At 44.8% G+C, this 25,335-nt stretch overlaps 1 protein-coding gene across 1 annotated transcript; it reads right to left on the reverse strand.

Moving 5' to 3' along the window:
* Positions 1-18,858: 18,858 nt before the first annotated feature.
* Positions 18,859-25,226, reverse strand: KRT12 (keratin 12; the record flags this gene model as incomplete). Its single annotated transcript, XM_080923709.1, has 8 exons — positions 18,859-18,956; positions 19,830-19,900; positions 20,866-21,086; positions 21,221-21,346; positions 21,433-21,594; positions 22,521-22,677; positions 23,738-23,820; positions 24,693-25,226. 8 exons carry the CDS (start codon positions 25,224-25,226, stop codon positions 18,859-18,861), a joined length of 1,452 nt encoding a protein of 483 aa, XP_080779835.1.
* Between the last annotated feature and the right edge of the window lie 109 nt (positions 25,227-25,335).

Raw genomic sequence — 25,335 nt, forward strand, 5'->3', positions numbered from 1 at the left:
ACATGAGACTGTGGGGCGGTGTGATTTTGTTGGAAACACCTCTTAGTTCCAGCAATGCCCGTGTGCATATTTCTGTAGAAGAGAAACTTTCTTGTGTCAGAAAAACCTGTCAATAAACCACTAAGATTGCTCCTTGAGAATTAAAAATACGGGAGGAGAGAAACTAGGAGCCAGATGCCAGCATGTAGGCATAGGAACACAATTTAAGACTGAGTGTGAGAGTCCCATCCTCAAGATGGCTGCTGCTACAGATCTGCTTCCCGCCTTTCTCCATCCCGACTCCAGCTCTAGGAAGACTGCTGTACCCTCTCACTTCCTGCATTATGTTTGCTCAGTGTTTCCACTGGGAAACTGGAGAAGGAAGAGAAAGAGGTTGTGAGAACTTACTCCCGAGTGGCGTGGCTGTATCCTGTTACTGAAAACTGCATTCTGAAGATGTGGAGATCTAGCTGTCTGTCAGTGCTTGTCCCACAAGCATGAGGACTCGAGTTGCTACCCTGAACCCAGGTATAAAAAACCAACACACACACACACACACACACACACACACACACACACACACACACACCCCTCCTCTCAAGCATGCCATCTTTATGGGGTATTATTGTAAATGACCTTCTTTTGTCCTTTTGGGCATGGAGGGAATTGTTATCCATAGTCATCCTCCTATCCCAAACCTACACCTTGTAAATAGTCCTTCTCTGGACACTCTCCACGTGTGTGTTTGAAAAGGTCTGGGGCCAGTACTGAAGTTTAGGCACATCTCTGTGGCCACAGGTGTGTCGGGGCAAGAGAGTGCAATGGTCCCTTCATTTTGTATTCTTGCTGAGGCCATTTCAGGTTTAACTAGACTCTGGTCTCCTTGATGAAGAATCCCACGGGAAGCTTCTTAACTCTATTGTAGGAACCGAAGGTCAGGATGTCCTAGGTAACTTATTTTTTTAGCCTTTGTCAAGACTGCCTGTTTGTGCAGACCCCCCACCCCCAGCTAGCTAACTGCTCTTCTTAGCTTCTGTTGAAACTGCTTGCTTCAACTGGTTACTTCATGAAGCCTATGACAGCAGCTGCTGAGTGAGAGGTGCCAATAAGTTCTCTGCCCTTAAAAAACCCCACGCTTTATACACTTGGGGTCACACCTAGGTCCCCAAACACTTGGTTGTGGTCTCAGCCATCTGGAATAAAGTTTTCAGTTGGCTATGATCTGTGTCTGAGTGGTCATTTCTGGTGGGCTTCCTACAACATGGGAATGAAAGGCTGAATGGTTTGGGAGTTCCAGGGGACACTGAGATGGATTATTCTCTCCGATAAGAGGTTTATTAGAAAGGCTATAAACACTGTGGAAAGACAGATTCCACAGATATACTAACAGCACAGAGAGGGCTCCAAGTAGAGTTGAGGGTTACTAGGCAGAGTGTGAGCCTCTTCTTACAGGTCTTAGAGGAAGCAAAAGGTTCATGTTGCACGACCAATGAGTAGTTCATAGGACTCTGTATGCCAGTGGTATGGGCAGGGGAGGGAGAGTTCTTGCATTTCCAGGAAGGGAGGAAGGAATCCTGCTAGTCTGTAACTTTGAGGAGGAGAGAAGTGGGTAGAAGGGATACATTTGGCACCAAGCTCCAAACACAATAGCAAATTAATGAAAATTACAACTGTCCTAATGCTACAGACTGGAGTGGACAAGGCCAAGAGCACATGGGTCTGCCTTCAGACTAGGAAAGGCTGGAGAAAGAACGGCTACAGTGAGATGTGCCGGCTTCCACTCTTGGTGTCAGAGGTAGCACATCCTCTTCACAGCTTGACTTGAGTTTCTCAAAGGTGTGCTGCTGCCGATCTCACAAGGCAGAAACAGCCCTGGATGCAAACCTAGACTCCTTCCTTCCCTTGGAAAGCCTGCTCGCTGGTGCAGTTAAGGTGGGAGGTAAGAGAATGTCTCAGATGGGAGAAGGGTGAGCAGAGAGAGACTCGGGTATCTTGGGACTGCAGAAACCAGCTCACCTTCTTCTCTTCCCCTCCTTACCAGATGAAAGGAAAGATAATGGGGGCAAAGGGTGGAAACCACTGTGAGGTTACAGGAGTTAGCAGGAGTTAAGTAACCGAAGACAATGAGCTCTTCCCCTGCAGAGCCAAGCCTGAGTGTAGAGGTGGGGCTGTGCTGAGTGTGAGAGAGGGTGTTCCCTGCTCTGTGGAGGAACGGAGCCAGCATCTACCTGACATATTTGCTTTGCTGACTTCTTCCTTTCTACAGACCCCCTCCCCCAGCCCCTGTCAGCAATTAATCCTGTGTTCTGTTGTTGACACCCTGAAGCCACATCCCAGTTTAGTCTGTCCTCCTTGGACAGCCTCCACGTCCCCGTTTCCTTGGCACTGAGAATTCCGTGAGAATAGGTATTAGGTACATTATCATCTGGATGATCTACGTGAGGCCGAGGTGTGATTTACCAATGGGAGAGGTGGGGAGGAGTGCAGAGGTGTTCACTGAAGACATTTATATTAAAACATGCATCTTTGATCTGAGCAAAATTCGGGCACGGTGGGAGTGAAAACTTGGAAGATGATATTTTCCTTAATTATTTCAATTAGTACACCTTGACAGTATGCTTGCTGTATGTAACCAGAAAGGTAAGGAAAGCCCTTCGTTGTCTTTAGTCCCTTGTCCCGAAGGACAAAGACTGGAGTTGCTTTGAATTTCCTTATATTTTTAACTTCTCATTGATTCTTTGTGAACTTCACATTATGCACACGAATTCCACTCATCTCCCCGTCCCTCCATATCCGCCCTTGTAACCTCCTCACCCCCTGATCTCCTGTTTATAATTACTATGAAATAATAGTTATTCTCATTCTCCTCACTTGTTACGTTAGACACCCTATTTGGGTCTGTAGAGGCAAAGGTGAGCGAGACATCCTTGTGGCCCGTAAGGAAGCCAGCTCTTCCAGGAGCGAGCAGGGAAGGAGGCACAGATAAATGCCGGCTAGGCGAGAGTTTCCTAACACAGATTTGAATAGAACATGCGGCTTACAGCCTAAGAGAAGCTAGTTCTTGGATGACCTAAGAAGAAGCCCCGGGAATAGCACTTTTAATAGTGAGTGGGAGGTCATTGCCTAAAACAACACTCTAGACAAAGAGGCCTCGTGGGCAGAGGAGATGGAAACACACAGGATGAAGAACGGAAGGGTTTGCTTTGGCATAAAGGTGTGTGCACGAGTGCCAAGTGTGAAGCCCAGAAATAGGTTGGGGCCACACTGGGAAGCTCCTTTCATGTCATCTTAAGGAGTTTGGACTTGGGTCCAGAGTCATGGAGTAGATGAGTGAGAACTGTCAAATAGGAGGTGAGCGTGGCCCAAAGGTTTGCATGCTCAAGTTTGCACTAGAAGGACTTTAGGGGAACTGGAGGTAGGACGGCAAGATAGGATTTTTCAAGGGTTGGAGATGGGAATAAAAGACAATGAGACACCAAGAAGGTAGCGGTGGTGTGGGAAGGAAGGACAGGAGCTGAGTGGTGGCACTCAGCAGTGGCTGCTCACAGGCTGATTGTGAGGGACTGTAAGATGACGAGACTCCTAGGTTTGGGCTTTGAGCAACTTCATCAATTGATATGACTACAGAGGAGGGGCAGTCTGTGTAGGGAAGCCGGTGAATTTGGGATAGGAAGACTGGAGATAAGGCACCCAAAAATAGTTATCCTATGGCAGCGTGTGTCTTGGGATCCAGGAAAGTGTTGTGTGAGGCTGAGTTTGGACGTAACTGGCGAAGAGGAAGCACAGATTGTGGGGAGAAAGGAAGAAGGCCAAGGATGGCACAGCATGTAGTATGTTGACCAACTTGATGAGTCATGAGAGAGAGGTGGGGGGGGGGGAGAGGGAGGAGAGAGAGACAGAACCAGGAGGCAGAAGTTAGAAGACAGCAAGGAAGAAGAGAATTTCAAGGAGATGGGCTGGCCAACAATATCTGAGATTCCAGGTTGTGTTTTAGTTCAGCTGTTCTGGAAAGATCCTGTACGTTGACATTGTCTTTGGTGACTAGATAGTGAATCATTCCAAGTCACATTCACAGCTTCAGTGTTCATCATTTACAGATTGTATAATCTGACAGCAAAGGCAAGGAAACACTGAGCTTGGTGTGAGTTTAGGGGACCGTTGAAGGCCGAGTTGATCTACACCGGGGGGAAAGCCTTAGGACACCTGACTTGTACAGAGAAGAGCCAGCTGAAGGTAAAGACTGAAGGGTCGGGGGGCCATCCAAGTCAGGTTTGTCTGAGAGAAAAGCACCCAGTACAAGAAATGAATAAGGAGTGGTCTGGGAGCCCAGGAAAGCTCAGGAAACCACAGAGTGGACGGAAACATGGTGATTCACCCTGCAATCTCCAGACAGAGGTTCTTCAAGGTTGTGAATTTCACATTCTGAGAGGGAGAGAGTGAGAGAGAGAGAGAGAGAGAGAGAGAGAGAGAGAGAGAGAGAGAGAGAGAGGGAGAGAGAGAGAGAGAGAGAGAGAGAGGGCAGACGGCATAGAGTAGGAGAAAAACATCTATGTTATTGCCACAAGATCCTTTGAGATCCAGGAACAACAATTTAGGGCACAGAAGCTAGACCATTTATCATTAGGGAAGGAGAGGGTGGAGAGAGGATGAAGTCACCTATGTCTCATGTTACTAGAACATTCCAAGTGAGTGTACAGGACAAAGGAATGGCAAGGAAGAAAACAGGTGTTATTAGGACAATGTATGGGGCACACTGGCAAACGGAAGTGGCTGGACATTGGAGTCTTCAAGGTATTTAGGAAATGTTTCTCTCCAGAAATCAAAGAAAGGAAGACTCAGGGACCCTAGAAGTGAGATAGCACAGGCAGGTTCTGAAAAAATGAAGAGCATTAGAAATAATGGTGACACAAAGCCCCTGGTGAGGGTTTGAGAATACCAGTCTATATCTACCCATTCCATGTAATGTTGATGTGCCTCTTGGTCTTCTAGCTTTCAGACCCCCGAAGGCACACCTTCTCATAAGGATAGGGTGGCATTTTACCTTTCTTTGTATCCCCCAAACCCCAATGACACTAAATTTTAGATGGATAATTTAAAATTGATCATGTGGAATTCATAAAAAACAGACATGTGGTGTCATTAAAAAGAAAAAAAAAAACAACCTTACATTTTAGAGAAGCCAACTGTGGTCATTGTTGGGAAGCTGAGTTCTCAGGAAAGTATTTTTGGGTGACTGAGGAAATATACTCTTTATTATTAAACTAAATTACCATCTAGACATCAGGGTCGTGTGGATGTAGTTGGCATATCCTGGCAATCAAAGGTCATGTGACCTCCAAGTATGGCAACATTCTGTTCCTGGGCCCAAAACTCTGCAGAACAGATTATGGACCATGACAAAATTTCCAAAGTGATTCTAAGTTGCATCCTAAGACTCTCTTGATCCGGACTGTGAACAACCCTTTGCTTTATTTTATATTCTGCATACCCCCATTAGTGGGTTTAGTAATGATGTTAACGAGCGTTGCTTTAGCTAGTTAGTTGGTAAAACAATTTATTTCCTGTATATGCTCAAAACGATAATGAAAAATAGAAAGATAGTTTTAGGGGACTTCGTAGATCAAGGTAACAAACACAAACCTCAAAAGTCCCTCTCCCTCCTCTTTCCCCTTCCTGTTTGCCTTTTTTTTTTTTTTTTTTTTTTTTTTTGATAAAGCATCATTGAGCCCAGGCTGGCCTCAAGTTCTCCATCCTCCTTTTCAGCCTGCCGAGTGCTGGGTTACAGGCATGGGTCGACGCATCCTACAACAAAGCTTCCCTGATGCTACGGAGTAGACATTACTAATTGATGAGGACACAGCTTTTTGATATAACTAGACCTGCCACAGAATTGCTCTTAATAACAGTAATCAAGGAAATCACAACTGATTTTCTAGGTTTGATCTGTGTGAACTAAAACTGTCTCCCTTCCAGGTTTAGATGACTTGTCATCGTTCATGTGTTCATGAAATGCACATGGAAAGGATGTAAGGACCAGTCTAGCTTTTGAGTTTAACAGCATGGAGAAAGCTAACACCTCCCTGTTGTCTCTGGATAGTTTAACAGAAAGAGTGCCAGAGTGGGCCAACAGACTTGGCCACCAACACATTCACCCCCATGGCTCAGGCTATAGTAGAGCTGCAAGGGACCTCAGAGGCTGCCACCACATTTCTAATTCCTGTTGTCTCTCTGGGGGCTATGCTACATGATGAAATCTCTCTTAATCTCTGCAAAAGAAATGCTATCCAATTAAAAAACTCATTTATTTTCATTTTCTGTGCATTGGTGTTTTGCCTGCACATATGTCTGTGTGCGGGTGCTGGATCCCCTGGAACTAGAGTCACAGGCAATTGTGAGCTGCTATATGGGTGCTGGGAACCGAACTCAAGGCCCATGGAAGAGCAGCCAGTGCTCTTCATGACTCTCCCGTGTCTCCAGCCCTCCAATTCTTTTCTAAAATGTATTTTCTAAAGATCTGACAGATGGGTATTTTTCTGGAGATCAATAATCTAGATAACACAAAACATCTGTACACAGTAGGTATTCACTGATATTAATTTGCTTTTTTGTCTCATTAAATATTCAACATTAAGACGATCCCCTTATCAATATCTCCAATCTCAGCTTGAATATTTCAGGTGTGGAGAAACTCACTGACTTACAAGTGTTATTTGAGATGTTACAAATGATTCTTAACAATTTTTTTTTTTTTGTTTTTTAATCTTGACTTAAAATCTGTTAGACAGACACAGTCATGCAGCCAGAGAGTCTCCTAAAATCTTTTCCACCAGCTCATTCACCTGTTCCTCAGCCAACATGGCTTCCCTCTACTGCATGGTCTTTACCTGGATCACTTGCGTATCTGTAGTTTTAATCTGCTTCCCTCCCCCACTCCTTTCAGTTTACAGTTTTATCTCAAGCAGTATTGTTTGGAGAAATGTGTGTCCTGTTTTATGCCATTGGGCCCATCTCCAGAGCAACACTGTATTCTTTGGAGATACAATTCAAAACAGAGTCTCTCCTTTTCTTATCTAAACTTGTGGAAATTATTTAAATGTAATGATCATTGGGAACATAAGTGCACCCCCCCTCGGTTTCAGGGCGTGGCTCCAGGGTGGCTCATGTGTCTCGAGCCCATTTGTAATGGGAACTTGCTTTACTCACTTTCTGGGTTCACCCTTTCTTCTTGGGTGTGGGGCCAACGTTTGTCACTCGGACTTTTTTGATCGTAGTGTTGATTAAGTAGTTGGCTCTTAAGCTGTAATTATCTTCCTCTTCAATTAAAATCACATTTCTTTATTGCAACACAGACATTGCAAAATCTAATAACACATATTGTTTTTTTTTTTTTTTTCACTCCAAACAAACTTTCCCTGAGTATTCACATTCTGGTCTTCTAAGTTGCTCAGCTGTTAGAGATCGGTGCTCCCTGTGCTGGGCAGGAAGCTCTTCCCAATAATGTTTGCTCGGTCAGTACGTTAGAAGGTAGTGAGTTTCCTGGTCTGTGCTGCAGATTGCTCTACCCTCGTCTGGTGTAGGGTAGTGATGAAAACATTGTGATTGTTCCCAGATTTTTTTAATTTTGGGTGACTCATATACTGGAGCCATATACATAAATGACAGCCTAATTGGTACCAGAGTGAAAAATTCAATCAGTGGAAGTTTTTAATGGGAAAATGTGCCAAATGACAGACCAAATAGTTTGATTACTGGACCTTAGCCAATCTTGTCCTCTAACTACACACACACACACACACACACACACACACAGTAATGGATCAATTTGGGGAATTTCAAATGGTGAGCATGGGCACTCTTAGTGAACTGTGCTCCAAATTTGCTTTCCTGTGAGCTTTTCAGTGGGATGTAAATGGACCAACCTAAAGTGAGATTTCCAATTCACACGTATGTGGCATACCCACCTCCTCCCGGCTGCATTCCGTGCTTGGGATTTGTTTCTAGATAGGATTTGTTTTTAGGTGGCTAACAACACATGGTGCTACCTCTGCATTGGTTTTCCAGAACGTAATGATGCCATTTCGGGGGAAATGGTGGTACTGGAGGTCAGCGTGCCAGCGAGGTAAGGCAGACAGAAGGACAGATATTGCATGTTTCTGTCATATGCCTAATCTGGATTAAAAATACAAGCATTATTTGGGAAGTGGATGTGGATCGGTGGAAGTGGAAGGGAGATGAGAGAAAGTGAGGCAGGTTGAGTGTGACCAAAACCATCTATATAGGCACAATATCATAATGAAGCCTATTATATAATTTGATAAATGCTAATAAAAATCCTTTAAAGAATCGGTTGGCAGCTTCATGGACTGCATGGATTGATTCTGGGATGGCCATTCTGAGCTGTGTGTGTGATCGGATGTGTGTTTTCGTGCTGTGACATTCTGATTGTTACAGTGGTTTTTGGCAGTGTGACACTTCAGCTTTGTTCGTTTTAATGAATATAGCTTTGGACATTTGAGACTTTTTTTTCTTGTATCTGTATGAATTTTGAGATGGTTTTCTCTAGTCCCCTGGACAATTTCCTTGTAATTTTGATGGGGATGGTATTGTGCCCCTAATCGTCTGACTCCCTGAAATAAAATACCATCTGAATAAATGATGGTATATTAATTAGAAATATCACCTTTAGGCTGAAGAGATGGCTCAGCAGTAAAGAGCTCTGGCCGTTCTTTCAGAGGACCAGTGTCCAAGTCCTGCTACTCACATGGTGGCTCACAGCCATGTGTAACTCAAGTCCCAGGAGATCTGATGCTGTCTCCTGGGTTCCATGTACACCAGGTGCTCATACATGGTATAAATAAAGTTTTCAAGAGTTTGTCTTCTAAGACTGAAGTCTAGATTGCCATGGCCAGGGAGCTTGGGGTTTTATGGGTTGGATGCTTTGGTTTCAGTCTTGCCCATCACCTGCACTTTGCCCCGCACGGGGAGATGTCACAGTGTTGTAGTGCTCGGGGATGGAGGCTCTGCTCAGACGCTGCTGCACGAGACTCAGCCCTATGCATAGTTTCTCCCTCTCCGAAGACCTGCAGCATCCTGTCTGCATCTTCTCTCCTAGGCAGCTTAATTTATACCTGGAGGTAAGATGATTGATTGGCAGTCACGGTCATGGTTCCTCACAGTTGCCTCTGTAAAGCTGGGTAGATGTTTGAGAGAAGGGTAAATTCTAGAGCAACCCTGATGACTGGGGCCGAGACATGCCCATTCTATTTCAATCTAGATTATGAGGAGTTTGACATTAAAACCATATTTTTTTCTTCTTCTTTCCTTTGAACCTAGTCTCCCCTCAGTTGCTTTGGGAGAATTCTCTTTTGTACCCACGGTTTAGCTGCTTGGACTCTCTAAGGGTGAGTTAGGAAATGCCAATGTTGCTTCTAGAAGTGAATGTCCATGGGCATATTTTTATCTGACAAATACCGAATAGAAATCAAGTGACTTTATTTTGCCCAAACCACTTCCTGGCATTCTTAATATGTGTGGGAAGAAATCTTCAGGTAGCTTTCCTCAGAAAATTTCATGAGTTAAAAGCCTGCTTGTTGAAACTGAAGAGCCCTTTCTACTGACTCACCAGATATTGAGCAACTTGATTTCTATCAGGAAGCTTGTGAAAGGACCACGCTAAGGTTTGCATGGAAGTTTTCTGTCCCCACAGAGTGCACGAAAGATGCTCACCAAACCCATCAACTCCCTCAGTAAAATGCAAACACCTTTCTCAGCGCCTTTTAGTCTGCAACAGTCAGTCAAATCATTTGATGAAGAGTTAAGGAGAGCAAAGTAAGAATAATTAATCTCTAGGGGACCAAATTTAAATGTTTAACCGTTAATTTAAATAAATCAGCATTGCATACTTAATCACAAATGATGCATCTAGGGAGAAAATACTCAAGGCATCTTCTTGATGCCTCCCTGTATTGGATTCTGTGTATCTGTTGTATCTTGATAAGCGTGGGTTTGTTCATTCTGCGTCCCCAGAGGTGAGGGGTGGAAACTTGAGAAACAAACACAGCTGCTGTTCGTGGTAGCCAGGTCGGTGGACAGTGTGTCGTGGTAGCTATGTCTGTCCTCCAGCTCTTATGTCCGTTCTTTCTGATGCTTCTTCTGTGATGGTCCCCGAGCCTTGCAGGGGCCAGAACTGACTGATGAGTAGGGTTAGTTTGACCACGACTGGGCAGGAACTAAGCCTCCTACTGGAATGTAGAACTCATTACATGTATGTGTAAATACATCATCACATCATATTGTACACCTAAATACACATGTGTAGTATTTTGAAATCACTAAGCGGGCCAGCAGAACTGGTGAATAGAAAAGGGACTCCCAGTTTGAGAAAGGACAGACTTGATTGGGATGGATTTTTGGTATTTATTCCAAGGACGCTTGAGGTCTTTGAAGAGTTTTGAGCAATGTGGTGATGAGATCAGCTCTGTGAGCAGAGAACAGGAAGGAGTGGGTTCTGGGGAAGCTGTGCGGGCATCCAGCTTGGATGGGGGTTGTGATGGCCATAATAATGGAGAAAACTAACCAGATCAAGTTACATAGGAGACATAGGCAGATATGCTCATGATGAACGTAGTGTATTGGTGGATGAAGGGATCTAAACAGCTATAGTTTCAGGTTGCATGGAGCATGATCTGGGTAAAAAGCCTCAACAGAAGGATGTTTAGAGAGGATACACACACACACACACACACACACACACACACACACGTATATACATATATGTGTGTGTATTTGTATAAGCATATGCATGTATAACATATATGTATGATGAAAACTCACACAGATATTTGAATAAAGGCTCCTTTCTATAGCAGTGGCAATGAAATATCTCCTGCCTAAACTGACAAATACTTGTGTAACTTCTATTTTAGTGTGTCTTGGGAAAGACAACCCGACATGTATTGTCCCTTCACTCCTCAGAAACAATCCCCTGTCATGCAACTGTTCCTCATGTACCCTCCAGGTGACAGATAGTCACGATAGTGATGACTCAGGCCCTCATTGGTCTCCTCCCTGCTGAGCCATGCCTTCCCCTTGGGCGACTCTCATCCTCTTGTTGGCCGGCTCTCAGCTTTCCAGCTCCTTCAGCCCTGCAAGCTGTGCAAAACTGTCTAGGGTCACACGGGGGAGAGCTCTGTCACCGGGGACTCCAGCGGGGAACCGAGTGAGTTTTCAGCCAGGTATTCTGCCCTGGAAGACTTTCACTGACTCCCAACCTCTGAACAAGCTGAACAGGAAACTGATACACACTGCTGTGTTTTTATCTATAGCTAGGCTTGATCTGTGAAGATGGGATGCCACAGATTTTGTTCCTGAGTTATCTGTTGCTTGGATGCTGACTGCCTATGATTTTTTTTAAACTGATAAAGATTTATCTGTTAGCTTACCCAGCTGCTCTTAGATAAGGAATTACACCATCATCCAGCACATAAGATGGCTTAGAATAGATGTCCTCAAAACATAAAGTAATCTGGGAGTCCTTACATGTAATGCAAAATGTAACAAAGCATTTAAGAGTGTCACACCATTAGAAAACAAGCCCTGGGAATATCTGTCTAACAGTATGAGTTGTTCCTTTGGAAAAGCCAATAAGAAAGCAGTGAGAATTGTATCTTCCACACGAAGAGCCGCCTCCTCATACCTTTGTTAAGCAGTCACGTATATTATGCGTGGGACTGTGACATGACACTTGCCAATAAACAATGGCACCGCCTTACTCCACCTGTACCAATTTGATAAGGAAGGAAAAGTGTGGTGCTGTGTTGTGTGTTTGCATTTAGCCCACATAGATTGACATTATTTTCAATAGAATCTATAGATGCTTACAGGTATGTGATGGCAAATAAAGGAATATATAATACTATTTAAAACTATGCCAATGTTGCTTAAAAATACAGTTTACACTTGAGCTGGTTAAACATTGTACTTGAAGCTCTGTTCACTTGAAAAGTGAAAATGTGCCTTAAGTGAACTCTCAAAGTCCCATAATGGTTCCTGGTAAATGAAATATTTCAAAGCAGACACACTTTTCTTGGTCGAAACTTCATGTATATGTCACAGTAGGAGGTGGGGTTCCAAGGAACAAACCATCTAGCCTGTCATAGTGTCCTGTGCTTATGTGTTTTCCCATGGTTCCAAAGTGCTGAACTCCTGGGAATATGCATCATGTCATGACTGTCCTTTTGTAAAAGGTGAGCCATCTGGAATGGAGTAATGTGCTCAGGGAAGACAATTCCTCCCTGAACAGAACCCAAAGAACCGTCTCCTTTCAGGGTTAGACCCTGCTTCCCTTTGTGAATTGTTCCATTAAACAAAGGTCTGCTCCTAAATAATCATGTATTTGTTCCCATGGTCCCAAGGAAGAAAGTAGCATCTCATTAAAAGTGTATGCATAGGGTTGGGGGCATGGCTTAGTGGGAAAGTGCTTGCTGCACAGATAGAGGACCCCAGCTTGGATCCCAGCACCTATGTACAAGCAAGTAAGAGAGCAAGCAAGCAAGCAAGCAAGCAAGCAAGCAAGCAAGCAAGCAAGCAAACATAGCTGAGTACAGCATTGTGTACCTGTAAGTCCAATGGCCAGGTCCAGATTCAATGAAGAGAACTTGTCTCAAAAATTAGTAATAGTAAATATAAAAAATTGGGCAAACACACCAACCTTTGATCTCTACACACACACACACATGCACACTCACACACATGCATGCCCACACACAAGCATATACACATAGATAACATGTGTGGAACAACATCAACAGTGACATTTTTTAGCAACTAAAATTCACAATGAGTTTTAAGGAAGGCCTGACTATAGAAATTATTTCTGAATTGCCTGCTGCCTGTGCTTCTGCTTCCTATGAAGCTTGAAGAAACACATCTATTCTGAGTTTTGCAAGCACACCATTGCGTGTCTGTAAAGGTGTGGATTTATTCATGACTTTAAGTTATACCGTGAGTCGTGATATCACAAGAGCTAGCTCCCCGAGTGCACTAAGATTCCCCCCAGCCCGTTTTATAGGTCCCAGAGTGTTTATGGGTGGGGCTCTCTCCCTCAGTGTGAGCAGCTGTCTTAGGCTGTCACCTTACGGTTCTCAAGGGGTTTGCTGCTCACTTATCTGATGCTGACAGTCCCCTGTGGTACAGGGAAGTGAATATGATCAACTCCCTGCCTGCATATCAGGTCAGGAATATTTCAGATACACAAGAACATTGCATATTTCTATTTGCAATTCTTTTTGCAAAAAAAAATCATCAAGGGGATGACATGCAAATTATATGGTATCTTACTCTCAGAGTTACTGTGTTTCTGTTTTCTGACTGATAGTGACTAACTTTGAGTTGGTGCTATAAGTCAATTAACTCCCTCACTTCTTACAATCATTGTGGGAGGTAGGCACCTTATTTATTTATTTTTTTCTGGTAGTGGGGATTGAACTCAGGGCCTAGTAGTACTGCACAAGAGCTCGGCTGCTGTGTGAAGCCCCCGACTCAGTAGGCGTTTGTCTATTCCATGCTTTTATAGATGAGACTGATAAATCAAACCACCAGCAAATGATAGACCTGGAACCAAACTCAGACCTGTTCTTACCCACTGTGCACAGTGGAGAGCTGGTGCCCGATGTCTCTGACATCATGCATAAGGAACCCCAGGAGTCAACAGTCTGTGCTCAGAGCAGGTACCGGCTCGCTCAGGCACACCCCTGCCGACCCCACATGGCCCCTTTGCTTCCACTGCTGGTCACCATGAAGACAAACCAACCCTCTGACCACTATCATTTTAGGCTTGTATTTGCAGAGACCACTTAAAACTCCTGGTCTGAAGAAACCTGAGACCCCATGTCACCGGCACTGCCATCGGTAGGTCTGTCAGTGTCAAAGGCTGTCTTGGGACCGCAGTAAACCAGTTCATTTATTCTCCTTGACCTTTCACCCCAGGAGGCCACTGACCTGCTGTCACTGGGGAGGAGACCTGGTTTTCCTAAAATTTCATATACACAGGATCATAGAAACGTATTCTTTTGTGCCGGGGCTTCTTGAGCTTAGTCACTGGGCTGACCTCAAACTCCGGGTCTGATACGATCCTCCTGCCTCAGCTTCCGGAGTAGCTGGAATTCCGGTGGCACGTCACCATGTTCTGCTTGTCACAGGGTTTCTACATCAGTATTTCTATTCGTCATAAACTGGTGGGTTGTATTGTAGTGTGTGAACTTCACCAGGTGATTAGATGAATTCTGGTCGTAATAATCTTCTGTTGATTTGGTGCCAGACGACGCAGCCAAAGCATTTGGAACCAGCTGTGGTGATTACAAAGATGCCGACAATACAGTACTTTTTTAAGTTCTTGAGTTTACGATTCTAATTCGTCTGTGTGCGGGTGCACGCACGTGTGCACATGTTCATATTTAAGCATGCATGCATGTGTAGACACGTGCATGTGCACATATTCGTACATGTTCATGAGCATAGGTGTGCATGTCTGTAGAGATCAGGGGTCCACCTGAGATGTAGCTATTCTGACTCTGTCCACCTTGTATTCTGAGGTAGGCTCTGTCTTTGGACTGAGGCTCACCATTAAGTTAGGGCTGGTTGAACAGTGTGAGTCCCAAAGATCCATATGTCACAGTCTCTGAGATTCTTGGAGTTGATTCAGGTCCTCATGCTTACATGGCAAATACTTTATTGACTGAGCCATCTTCCCAGTCCAGGATATTCATCTTAAAATTTAATCTTACAGTCATGTCTAACATTTAAGAAACATTTTACCCCACACAAGGTCATTTATTCAGGTATATGAAGTTGTTTTCACTTTGTTTGATATTTTAGTACATTTTGAAGTGCTCAAGAAGGTCAGATTGCCTGTCTAGTATTTTAAACATTAATTACTAACTTCATTTTATATCATGGAACCTGTTTAATAGACTTGCTGAGTCTATTAACTTACTAAGTCGATAATGAAAAAGCCCCATTCTTCCAACTCTTTTCGATCCTCTTTCCCTATCTCAACTTCCTTCTTCCTCTTTAATAAAGAAATAACTTAATATCCTAATCTCAAGTCAGACAAGGAGGTTTTTAAAAAGTTCTCTTTCTGAGGTTCCAGTAGATGGCGCTATCACCAAGCCAAAAGAAGCCTTGCTTTCCATCCTAAGCAGGAACTTCTAGGTGGTTTGTACTCTTCAGTTAAACTTTCACCAAACTCACTTGTTTAAATGACTAAAATCCCCGATCATTAGAGTAATACAGGTACTCGTTAAGCTTTTAAGGCACACACAAAGGAAAAATAGAGTAAATTCTTGAAACCCTTGGCAGTCCCACGAGATTGCTGTAAACACACAGGGTAGCCCACATTTCCCAGACCCTTCCTGAGCTTTACACAAAACAACCGCACACACGGGGAGAACTTAACTTTGTAAAATTTTAGACGTTAACATAACTTTAAACAATGTGTTTGTTGTTTTTATTTATTTATTTGCAATCCAGACTTGGTGTGTCTTATTTTCCCTAAGGACCTTTTCTCAATTTGTGTCTTGCAGAGTCCAGAGGCCGTTCACATCTGTGCTGAATTATGGATTGGGATCTAGTGGCAGAGGCTGGAATCTCATTAGGTCTTTGTTGTGGCCCAAGAAAGTTCATGTTCTCCGAAAATAAAATCTAATCACCTGTGTGGTGGCATCGAGAGGCAGGCATTTGGGAGGTTATACAGGTAGAGCTCTTGCAGATGGGGTCAGTGCATTACAGAACAGGGGTCCCAGGGAGTGTCCTTCATACCCTGCCCTCTGCCCAGAAGGCAGGCCCTGACCAGATACCCAGTCAGCCTGCAGAACTTCGAGGAATCAATTTCTGTCTAGAGCATCTTGTCGCAGCACTCCAAACGACTAGGGTGGGTGCTGTGCCAACTGCATCTCTCGCTAGTGATGACATGGCTTTCAGTAAGCGTTTCAGACTTTCGTTGCTAACTCGAGACTGGAGAATATCCCATAAAGATCATATGGGGGGAAAAAAAAGACTGTGATTTGGAACCTGGTGCCAGTCTCTGAAGTCTGAGCCACTGGAACCTCAGTGGGAGGATTTGTGAAACCACCAAAAGACAGCTGCCTTCCCCCGTAGTATAACCCTGTAGGCATCTGATGGTTCCGGAGACCAAAGCACTGCACGGCGGCATTCTGGTCCCGGTGCACTCTACACTTTGACCACCTTCACTTCCATGGCCTTCTCCTATCTCTACCCTCCTCCTCCTGCTAAGGCAGCTTTGTGCTGCTCAGGTTGGGGTTAGGGTTAAGATCAATGTTGGGAAGAGCTGGGGTTGGGTAATATTAGGGGTTAGGGTTGTCTCTGGAGGTCATGTTTTATCACTTCCTTCCACATGAGCGCCAGGAGGTGAGAATAATCAGGATCATTAACGGAGGTGTAATCGATGTATAGGCAACGTTTACAAACACAGGACTAGATGAGATTACTAGGAAGTGAGTAGAGAGAGAGAAAGAGAGAACACGGGGCAGGGGGGATTGGAGCAAATATTATGGTTCATAGAGAAAAGCTTAAGAGGAAGCTTCTAGGGGGAGTGGTGTCTTGGAGCCATATTGCAGGTGTGGGGGAAGGGGGCATTTCCAGAGGAAGGCTGGGAAACCAAGATATCTCAGAATGAGCATGAGGTTTACACTGGATCAATCCCCCTTTTAGATGCAACTCCAAGGAAAACACTGAATAAAGCAGTTACAATTCACAGGCATTTGGGAAGTGACATCAGTTTGTTACTGGGGACTGGAGACCTTGCTTAGGAACAGACCTAGGAAGTCTCTTTGGGTCTGAAAGGTCAGGTCCATCCATGGCAGGTGCTAGAAGAAGATGCTCAGAGAGGTGAGCGCACACTAGAGAGGGATGAACAGAAGACCAGAAGCCACGGAAATCTTTAAGAGGAAGGTGACTTCAGATAGCTTGATACAGAAGCGAATCATCTAAAAATGGGGCTGGGGGTGGGGATGCTCTGAGGTCTTTCTTGGCTGTAGAAGTTTCCAGGCTCAATTCTTCTTCTCTCCTCTTCGGTATTCCTTACTAATCTTTCTCTTGGATTCTCCATCCCACTTGATTCCAGAGAGTGGGCAATAATGCAACACACACACACACACACACACACACACACACACACACACACACAGAATATTTTGGGGCTGGGGCATAGGTCAGGATCAGACCAGTTGGAGCATACAGAGGCCCTGGTTTTGATCCTGAGCATTGCAGCAAAGACACAGAAAGAAAACATGGTACCGACTCCTTTGCCTCAACTGGGCACGGTCTAGGGCTACCAACTCTTTAGTTTCCTGGTGTTTTACGTAGATTGTCTCACTTAATCTTCACAAGGTTGGAGGCTGGGGAGATGGTACAATGGGCAAAAAAACCTTTGCTCAGTAAGTAAGAGGGATTGAATTAGAATCCTCAGCATACACATAAAAAGCAGGGAACACACATGCATCATTGTGGGCCTGAGTATTCCATGGCTAGCCCACTTAGTTCAGTGAGAGAGCCTGTTTCAAGTAGGGGGCAGGGAAGGGGAAGCCCAGTGCCCTGCTCTGGCCTACACATGTATGCTGCAGGTATGTGCAACTGCACGGTCATGTGCATGCAACATATGTGTAGGAGACAGAAGCATGCAGAGAGAAGTTTCTCGAGATTAAGCAACAGAGCTAGGACTTGAACCCCGTCTGATTCAGAGGCCTGGGTCTTCTTCACTACGTCCTAACCCTTTCTGCCTTTCGGGATTTGGCAATCTAGATGAAACCACCGTCTACTCTGGTTTAGACTTTGCTATCTTCTATCTCATCTCAGCCTGACTTCTGCCATTGGCTTGTGGGTCTGACTTTGACTCATTCTCATAAAGCTCCACCCTAGGTCTCAGCACTGCCAGTTAGGAAAGAGGAGAACAGCGCCATGAAGGTCCCACCCTTGCATCTTGCACACGTATGTGCTCTATTCTTTCTCCGACGCCTGTTTGACTTCTGAACGAGACAGTTGCTCTCAAATTACTTGATCCCTTTTTCCTCCATTGTTCTTCAGAATGTCAGTAAGCCCCTGTCAATGTGTGACCATGCCTGGCAGGTGTAACCTCTACCCTCAAGACAAGGACCAAGTCTTATTCACCATGGAACCTCCTGGTTTCCATTCTATGGCTTGATACTGTGCAACCCAGGTGGTCCAGATGATTATGATAGTTGGATAACCCCTAGCATCAGGTTATCATTAAGTGCATGAAATCTAGTGGATAGGAACCCACTGATTGTATAAAAGAAGGTTCTAGAAACACGAATGGAATAACTGTTCTCTCCTATAATGGAAACTATAAAATCTTGTCAACACCAAAGAGGATAGTGCCTTAAAATAATCTTAGCTTAATCTGCAACATCATGTTTTTTTGTCCGAGTGCTTATATACTTCGTTATCAATATCTTAACAGCTTGTGTCTATGCCCTTGTCATTACTGTTGAAATCAAGGAGAGGCACATACTTCAGTCCATTGCCATTAATCTTTAATTAAAGCATGCTGTTCCATCAAAGCTTTGTCATTAAACAAACAGTCCAGGCAACCGGAAAAAAACTTAGTGGAAAGACTCCTTCAGGCCCAGGAAGGGGTAAGGTGATCTGGGATCGAAATGAAGATCTGCACAGTCACGGAGATGTGTAACTGGATATAGTTTCAGAAATGCTAACAAGACCCAGCATGAGTAGCAGACCCAAGGAAAAGGAAACTGGCCAAAACGGATGCTGGCTTGACATAGTGCAGGGAAGCAGTAACTTCTAGCTGTGAACTTCGCATTCCAAAGGAGCCCGTGGGAGGCCTCACATTGCTTCTTCAAGTTCCTGAACCTGGGAGGAGACCACTTCGCCATTCACTATCTCCTGCACGACCGTCTTGATTTTTCGGGTTTTATTTGGGTCTAAACATAAAAAGCAGAAAAGAGGATAATGATTATTACTAGACAGTTATCAACCCAAAGTTTATTCTTGTGCAATTTAAGCTTTCATCAATTTCAGACTTTCGGAAGTGATTTCCATCCCAAACCAAATGAGTTTTACTTAGTGGAAATAAAATTTATTCAGGACTGCCTTGTACACAAACCAAAATACTCAACATCTCCCTTCACTCTCTGTGCCTCTCTCCCTTCATTCTTTCCTTCCTTCCTTTCTTCCTTCCTTCCTTCCTTCTTTCTTTCTTTCTTTCTTTCTTTCTTTCTTTCTTCCTTCCTTCTCTCTCTCTCTCTCTCTCTCTCTCTCTCTCTCTCTCTCTCTCTCTCTCTTTCAGCTCAGGTTCCTGCTAAATATTAGCCCAGGATAGCCTGGAACTCACTATCCTCTGTTATTATTTTAGTTTTTATTTTTAGCCTTCCAAGAGATGGGACGGCAGGCAAGCACCACTAAGCCTAGTGTACTTTAAAGCATTTAAGACGTGTGCATGGTAGTGCATAAGTGTAACCCCAGGATTCAGGAGGCAGAGGCCGGTGGATCTCTGTGAGTTCAAGACCAGCCTGATCCATGGAGCGAGTTCCAGAACAGCCAGAGCTTCATAGAGAAACCCTGTGTCAGGGTGCTCATTTTGTCCTTCTAGAGTAGGAATTTCTTATCTGAGCTTGCTGAGAGTTTTAATAAACTACCCTACTGCTCAGTGTGTTTGAGCAGAGACAGTGATATGTCCCCTGCTCAGAACACAAATATATTTTAAGTTATTTACGCTGCTCAACACTTCATGAGGTCTTACAGTTTAGTCATTCACGAATGAGCGTCTGACTTATTTTGAATGATTATGTCCATACCTTTAGAGGAATCAACTGATGGTGTCTGAGGTTTGGAGACACTAAAGGACAAGCTTTCATCAAAATCGTCACTGTAAAGAAAACGAAAGTTGTGCTCAGTGACTGTTGGATAAGTAAGGAGACCCTGCTGCTTGGGTTTAAACAGTAAAGACATCTACACAACCACAGCAAAAATTAGAGATGCTATTACAAGTTTCTTGGCTGAATGACAGGACCATGAGGGTTACCAACTGGGTCAACACACATTTGCATCTAAATCACCTACAGTGGGCTCTGAGGGGAGGCAGTTTGGTCTCAGAATTTTAATCGACAATCTGGGGCTCTTCCCTCCAGATTTGGCCACTCTACCGTGGGGCTGGGGTGGTCCAGGTGGCTACTACTGATGTGTGTTATCCCTAGCATCAAGTCACAAGAACCCTGATAGGACATGTAAGCACTCATTCACAACGAGCATTTTATTAATTAGTATCAAGCGAGATAATGGCTGAATACATTTCGTCTATTATTTAATGAATTCTAGGCATGCATATTCTAGATTTGTTGTTTTATCCCTTTTCCCTCCCAAAAAAGCTTTATGTGTGTGTGTGTGAATATATGTGCATGTGTTCACGTGTTGGATCTGGGCTACACCTTGTTTGAGACACACTGGGCCACAAACTTCCGGGGATCTTCATGTCCCCACCTTCCATCTCCAGCAGGAGCGATGCTGTTAGAGACACACTTTACGTGGGTTTTGGGGCTCTGGACTCAGTTCTTGACCCTTGAAAGCTCTTTACCTTCTGAGCTCCTTCCCAGCCCACCCCCTCTTCCTGCTGGCAGTATGCAGATGTAGCTTGGCTTGGTTTGGAACTTGGGCTCCTGTTGCCTCAGACTTCTCAGTGCTAACTTACTGGCAAGATTTGCTCCTTATTTAATCTACTAGGGCCCTCTTCTCACATTGTAGAAAAGCAAAACACAAGCAAGCAAGAAAACAACTCCATCAGGTGTCCACTGTCTTTTAGCCCCTACGATGATTCCAATCTTTCTGTCTGCTCACCCTCGGCCGTCCCCCTCCAGCAGCCTGCGGTAGGTCTCAATCTCCATCTCCAGGCGAGCCTTGACGCCCAGCAGCCGCTGGTGGTCGGCGTTCTGGCGCTCTGTATCTGCCCGCACCTGTTGGAGTTGCTCCTCCAGGCTGCTAATGAGCTGCTGCATCTGAGCTAGCTGGCAGCAGTATCCGCCCTCAGTTTCAGCCAGTGAGCCTTCCAGGGACGACTTCTGCAAATGGGAGAGACAGCACGCTCTGGGGATCCGAGAACAAGATGGCAGCCCACGGTCCAGCACACTTTGGGTGCAACATCTTTTTTTCGGAAGTTAAACGATGTGTCATCTCTCTCTGTATGTTACTTTACCATAGCAAGCTGGGACTGGAGCTCAATTTCCAGATTCTGCAGTATGCGCTTCAGGTCGGTGACCTCGCTCTTGCTGGACTGAAGCTGCTCTGTGTTGCTGTTGATCTCTTTCCTGAGCTCTCCGCTCTGCAACAGCAAACGTGGGTGGATGGGGTGAGCTCTGTGCTGGCTCAGAGGGCTTTCCGGGCATGAATCCAGTGTCGCGGTGTTACCTTTTCAAGGAACCAGGCCTCTGCATCTTTCCGATTTTGGTCAGCTATGACTTCGTACTGGGCTCTCATTTCATTGAGGACCTTGGTGAGGTCCACTCCAGGTGCGGCGTCCATTTCTACATTGACCTCACCTGGACCACCTGCCTGGAAACTTTGGAGTTCCTAAGGACAGCAATGGAGAGAGAAAGATGCAAGAGTTCATGTGACTGGGGAGGGGGGCAGGTACTTTTGTCTTCTTGGGTTTCTTCATATAATAATATATAGTAATAATAAAATATAATAGTAGTAATAATAATAAAAGTATATTTTTTAGTAAGTTAGTATAAAAAGGCCAAATATTAATGCAAGGAATCAACACTTTTTTTTTTTTAGCTTGAAAACCTGTTTCCTGATTAAGAAAAGCCAAAACCAAAAACCAAGATATTTTCTTAGGTTTCTTGAATGACCCAGGGTCCACGTTCTGTGCCTGTGGTTGCCAGCTCTGTTTCTAGAACATTCACTTCCTGTAGCTTACAGAAAGGAAAGAGACAGGTGTGCGGGTTGCCCTAGCAACTGCTGCATAGCTAGGGCTGCAAGTGGCCCCTGGGTTAATGGGCAACCTCACACACCAGTCACTGAGAACCCAGCAGAAACTTCCTTAGAAGGCCATCGCCGGTGATCTTTCCTCCTGTCCATGCCGGAGCCTCTGACACGCACATCAGAACTCCATATGCCGTGCACTAGTTACATGTCTTTTACATATGTGGCTGGTGTATGTATCATCTGCAGACGTATGTTTTCATTTTTGAAACACTCCATATTTAAAGAAAATATTTGATGAAGGTAATTAAAGTTTCTGCCATTACTTAATGATAGGAATAATAAAACCAGAACACTCCCGCTATCCTGAGTCTATTACTCTAACCCATTAAACCTTAATAAAAAGTACATACATAAAAGGGTGGGGTGGAAGTTTTTGGGGGGAGAGCACGCATACAGGAACACCAAAATGAACAGTCGTTGGAACACACAGATAATATATTCTCTAAGTTTGTTAATTCAAAATTGCAATTCTTGGGTCTGGAAGAAAACAAAAGGCTATTTCTGACCTCTTCATGGTTCTTCTTCATGTAGGCCAGCTCCTCAGTCAGGTTCTCAGTCTGCGCTTCCAGGTCGGCTCTGGCCAGGGTCAGCTCGTCCAGCACACGGCGCAGGCCGTTGATGTCGGCCTCCACGGTCTGGCGCAGGGCCAGCTCATTCTCATACCTGAAAACCAAGTGCCCGAAGTCTAGGAAGCCAACATTAACACAAGCACTGCAGTGGTCCTGGCCACATTCTGGGCCATGTGGCCCATGTCTGTAATCCCAGTTCATGGGAAGTAGAGCTGTGAGTTCAAGGTCATCCTCAGCTACATAGTGAGTTCAAGGCCAGCCTGAGACCTCTACCTCCCCAAAGGAGAGAAGGAGTGGGAGAAGGAGGGAGGAGAAGGAGGAAGAGAGAAGAAGGAAGAGGAGGAGGAGGAAGGAAAGGGGTAGAAGGAAAATACTGCAATAACAGTATGTTATACGATTTTTGATTTTGTGACTTTTCCTCTGTGAGTACCATTTCTTACTGTTCATTGGTGGAGAAGAAAGAGGAAGAAACGATGAAATGAGAACTGCCTACCAACAGTGTCCCTTGCATCCCAAGGGAGAAGGCTCCCTGTGGATTGACTTTCTGATGCTATCCTAAAACTAGCTGGTGATAAACTGCTGGTTGCTGTTTTTTGCTCCATTTCCTCTGTGGGTAGTTTTAAACCTTGTTACTTCATTAGTAGCTTTCACTGGATCTTCACAGGCTCAGGACTATAGACATTACAATTTTCTGTGGGGACATTTTGTAATACAAAAAGGAAATTCGTTTGTATTCCCTCTGCACAGGAGGGTGGGGTATGGGAAAGGAGCTGGGACATAAAAATAAATGCATGGTTCAGCTTTCAGTCCCATGCGTCATCAGGGACACGATTGTTCCATTTAACCCCTTGGCAAAAATTTTGCCAATTCACTTTGATACATTGAACATTCAGGTTTGAACATAGGTACAATTATCACGTTGAATTCTGACTCATTACAAAGAGATGATCTATGGCTCCAGGTGGAAGCAACTTAAAACTTTAAGCTGCGTACGGTGAACGGTTTGACTTTTGGTGCTTTTTAAAAGCTCCCCGTGTGGATTTAGGACTGCACTGAAGGCAAGGAGCATGTGGGCTGCAGGGCTTTTGAATCCTTTGCCGTCTTTGGAAGGCAGGAAGTGGGGAGTGGGAGGAGCTATCGCCTGGCAGACTCACTTCATCCTGAAGTCCTCGGCAGCCAGTCTTGCATTGTCAATCTGCAGGAGGAGCTGGGCATTGCTGACGCTGGCAGAAATGATCTGGAAGAAGAGTGAGACGCACAAACAGTTCTAAAGCACTGGCTGTTCACAAGTGTCACTTTGGACATTAAGAGTAAATGGTGACTTGAAATACATTTTTCTTCTATCCAAACTCTTGATCTTTAAACCACTTTTCTTTAAGCGTTTCAAGTGGTATGTATTATGCGCTCTTCCACGCCCACTTAGTTTTGGTTGGTCTCCCCCCTCAACCCTGCCTCTCTGGGCATCCCCAGCGCATTCTGGTTTAAACTTTCCTATGTCACTCTTCCTCCTTCCTCTTTCTTATCGCCTATGTTTTTCTACACTCCCTTAAGCACATCCTTCTTGCCATGCGTCCTCTCGTGCTTTCTGATCTCTATGGGCGCTCACTTAAACTCAAACACAGAAGCCTAAACATTTCAAACCAGAATCCACATCTGACAGAGCAGATGGCGTTTGCCTATTTGGGCTTGGGTTACCTCGCTCGGTATAATGGTCCCCAGTTCTGTTTTTCTAAGGCAAAGGAGGTGGCCGTAGTTCAGTGAGAGAACACTTGGGTCACGTGCCGGGAGCCCTGTGTTCACTCCCAGCACTCCCAGTAAAACAAAACCAATAGCGAAGCAAAAATCTCCAAAGGGTTTGAGACAACTTCATTTTAAAAGCAAATGTATTGATTGCTTTTTATCAAAAATAATGTTGCTAACTTAAGGAACGCACATTTCTTGCAGGCAGTGGAAGAACAGCCATTTATAATGACTGGAGCTGCAACTCTGCTTCCTGAGGGGAGGAAATTCTCCCAGTACAATCTGGTTTAAAAATATCTAAGTTAACAGGACTTATTTTTAATGAAATCTTATAATAGTTTAAAAGGTTTCTAAAGCCCCTCCCCTTACCTGATTCTTAAGGTCTTCAATCAGTGGGTAGTATTTACTGTAATCAGTCTGGGACCCGGAGTCTCCCGTTCTTCGAGTTTCATACCACTCTCGAATTTTGTTTTCCAGTTCTGCATTAGCCTCCTCCAGAGCGCGAACCTTACCCAGGTAGGAAGCTAGTCGGTCATTCAGATTTTGCATGGTTTGTTTTTCAGAACCAGAAAGTAGCCCTCCATCACTTCCAGAAAAGACACAGAGAGAGCCCCCGCCTGAGCCACCCCCTACTCCCATCCCTCCCAAGCCAACTCCCAGGGGTCCCCCACAGGCAGTGCCAAGCCCTGGCAAGCAACCTGCAGAGCCACCGCTGAAGCCAGAACTAGAACCAAACATGGATGCAGTAGAGAAGAGCCCCCCACAGCCAACTCCAAAGCCAGAGGCCGTTCCCCCATAGCCGCTGGCGACACTAGAAGCAGATGCACCCCAAGGTCGGCCTGCCGCCCCATTCTGTGAGGACAATCTCCTGGACAGCCCAGAGGTGCGGACTGAAAGCGACATGCTGTTGCTGGAGAGAGAGCGAGCTTGGCAAGGTGGTGACCCCCAGAGAGACCGCAGTGGTGGTAGGCCAGAAGGGTTCGTGCCTTTTATAGGCTGTGAGGAGGGTGTT

The sequence above is a fragment of the Micromys minutus genome, assembly GCF_963924665.1.
Source record: "Micromys minutus genome assembly, chromosome: 10".
Classification (NCBI taxonomy): Eukaryota; Metazoa; Chordata; class Mammalia; order Rodentia; family Muridae; genus Micromys; species Micromys minutus.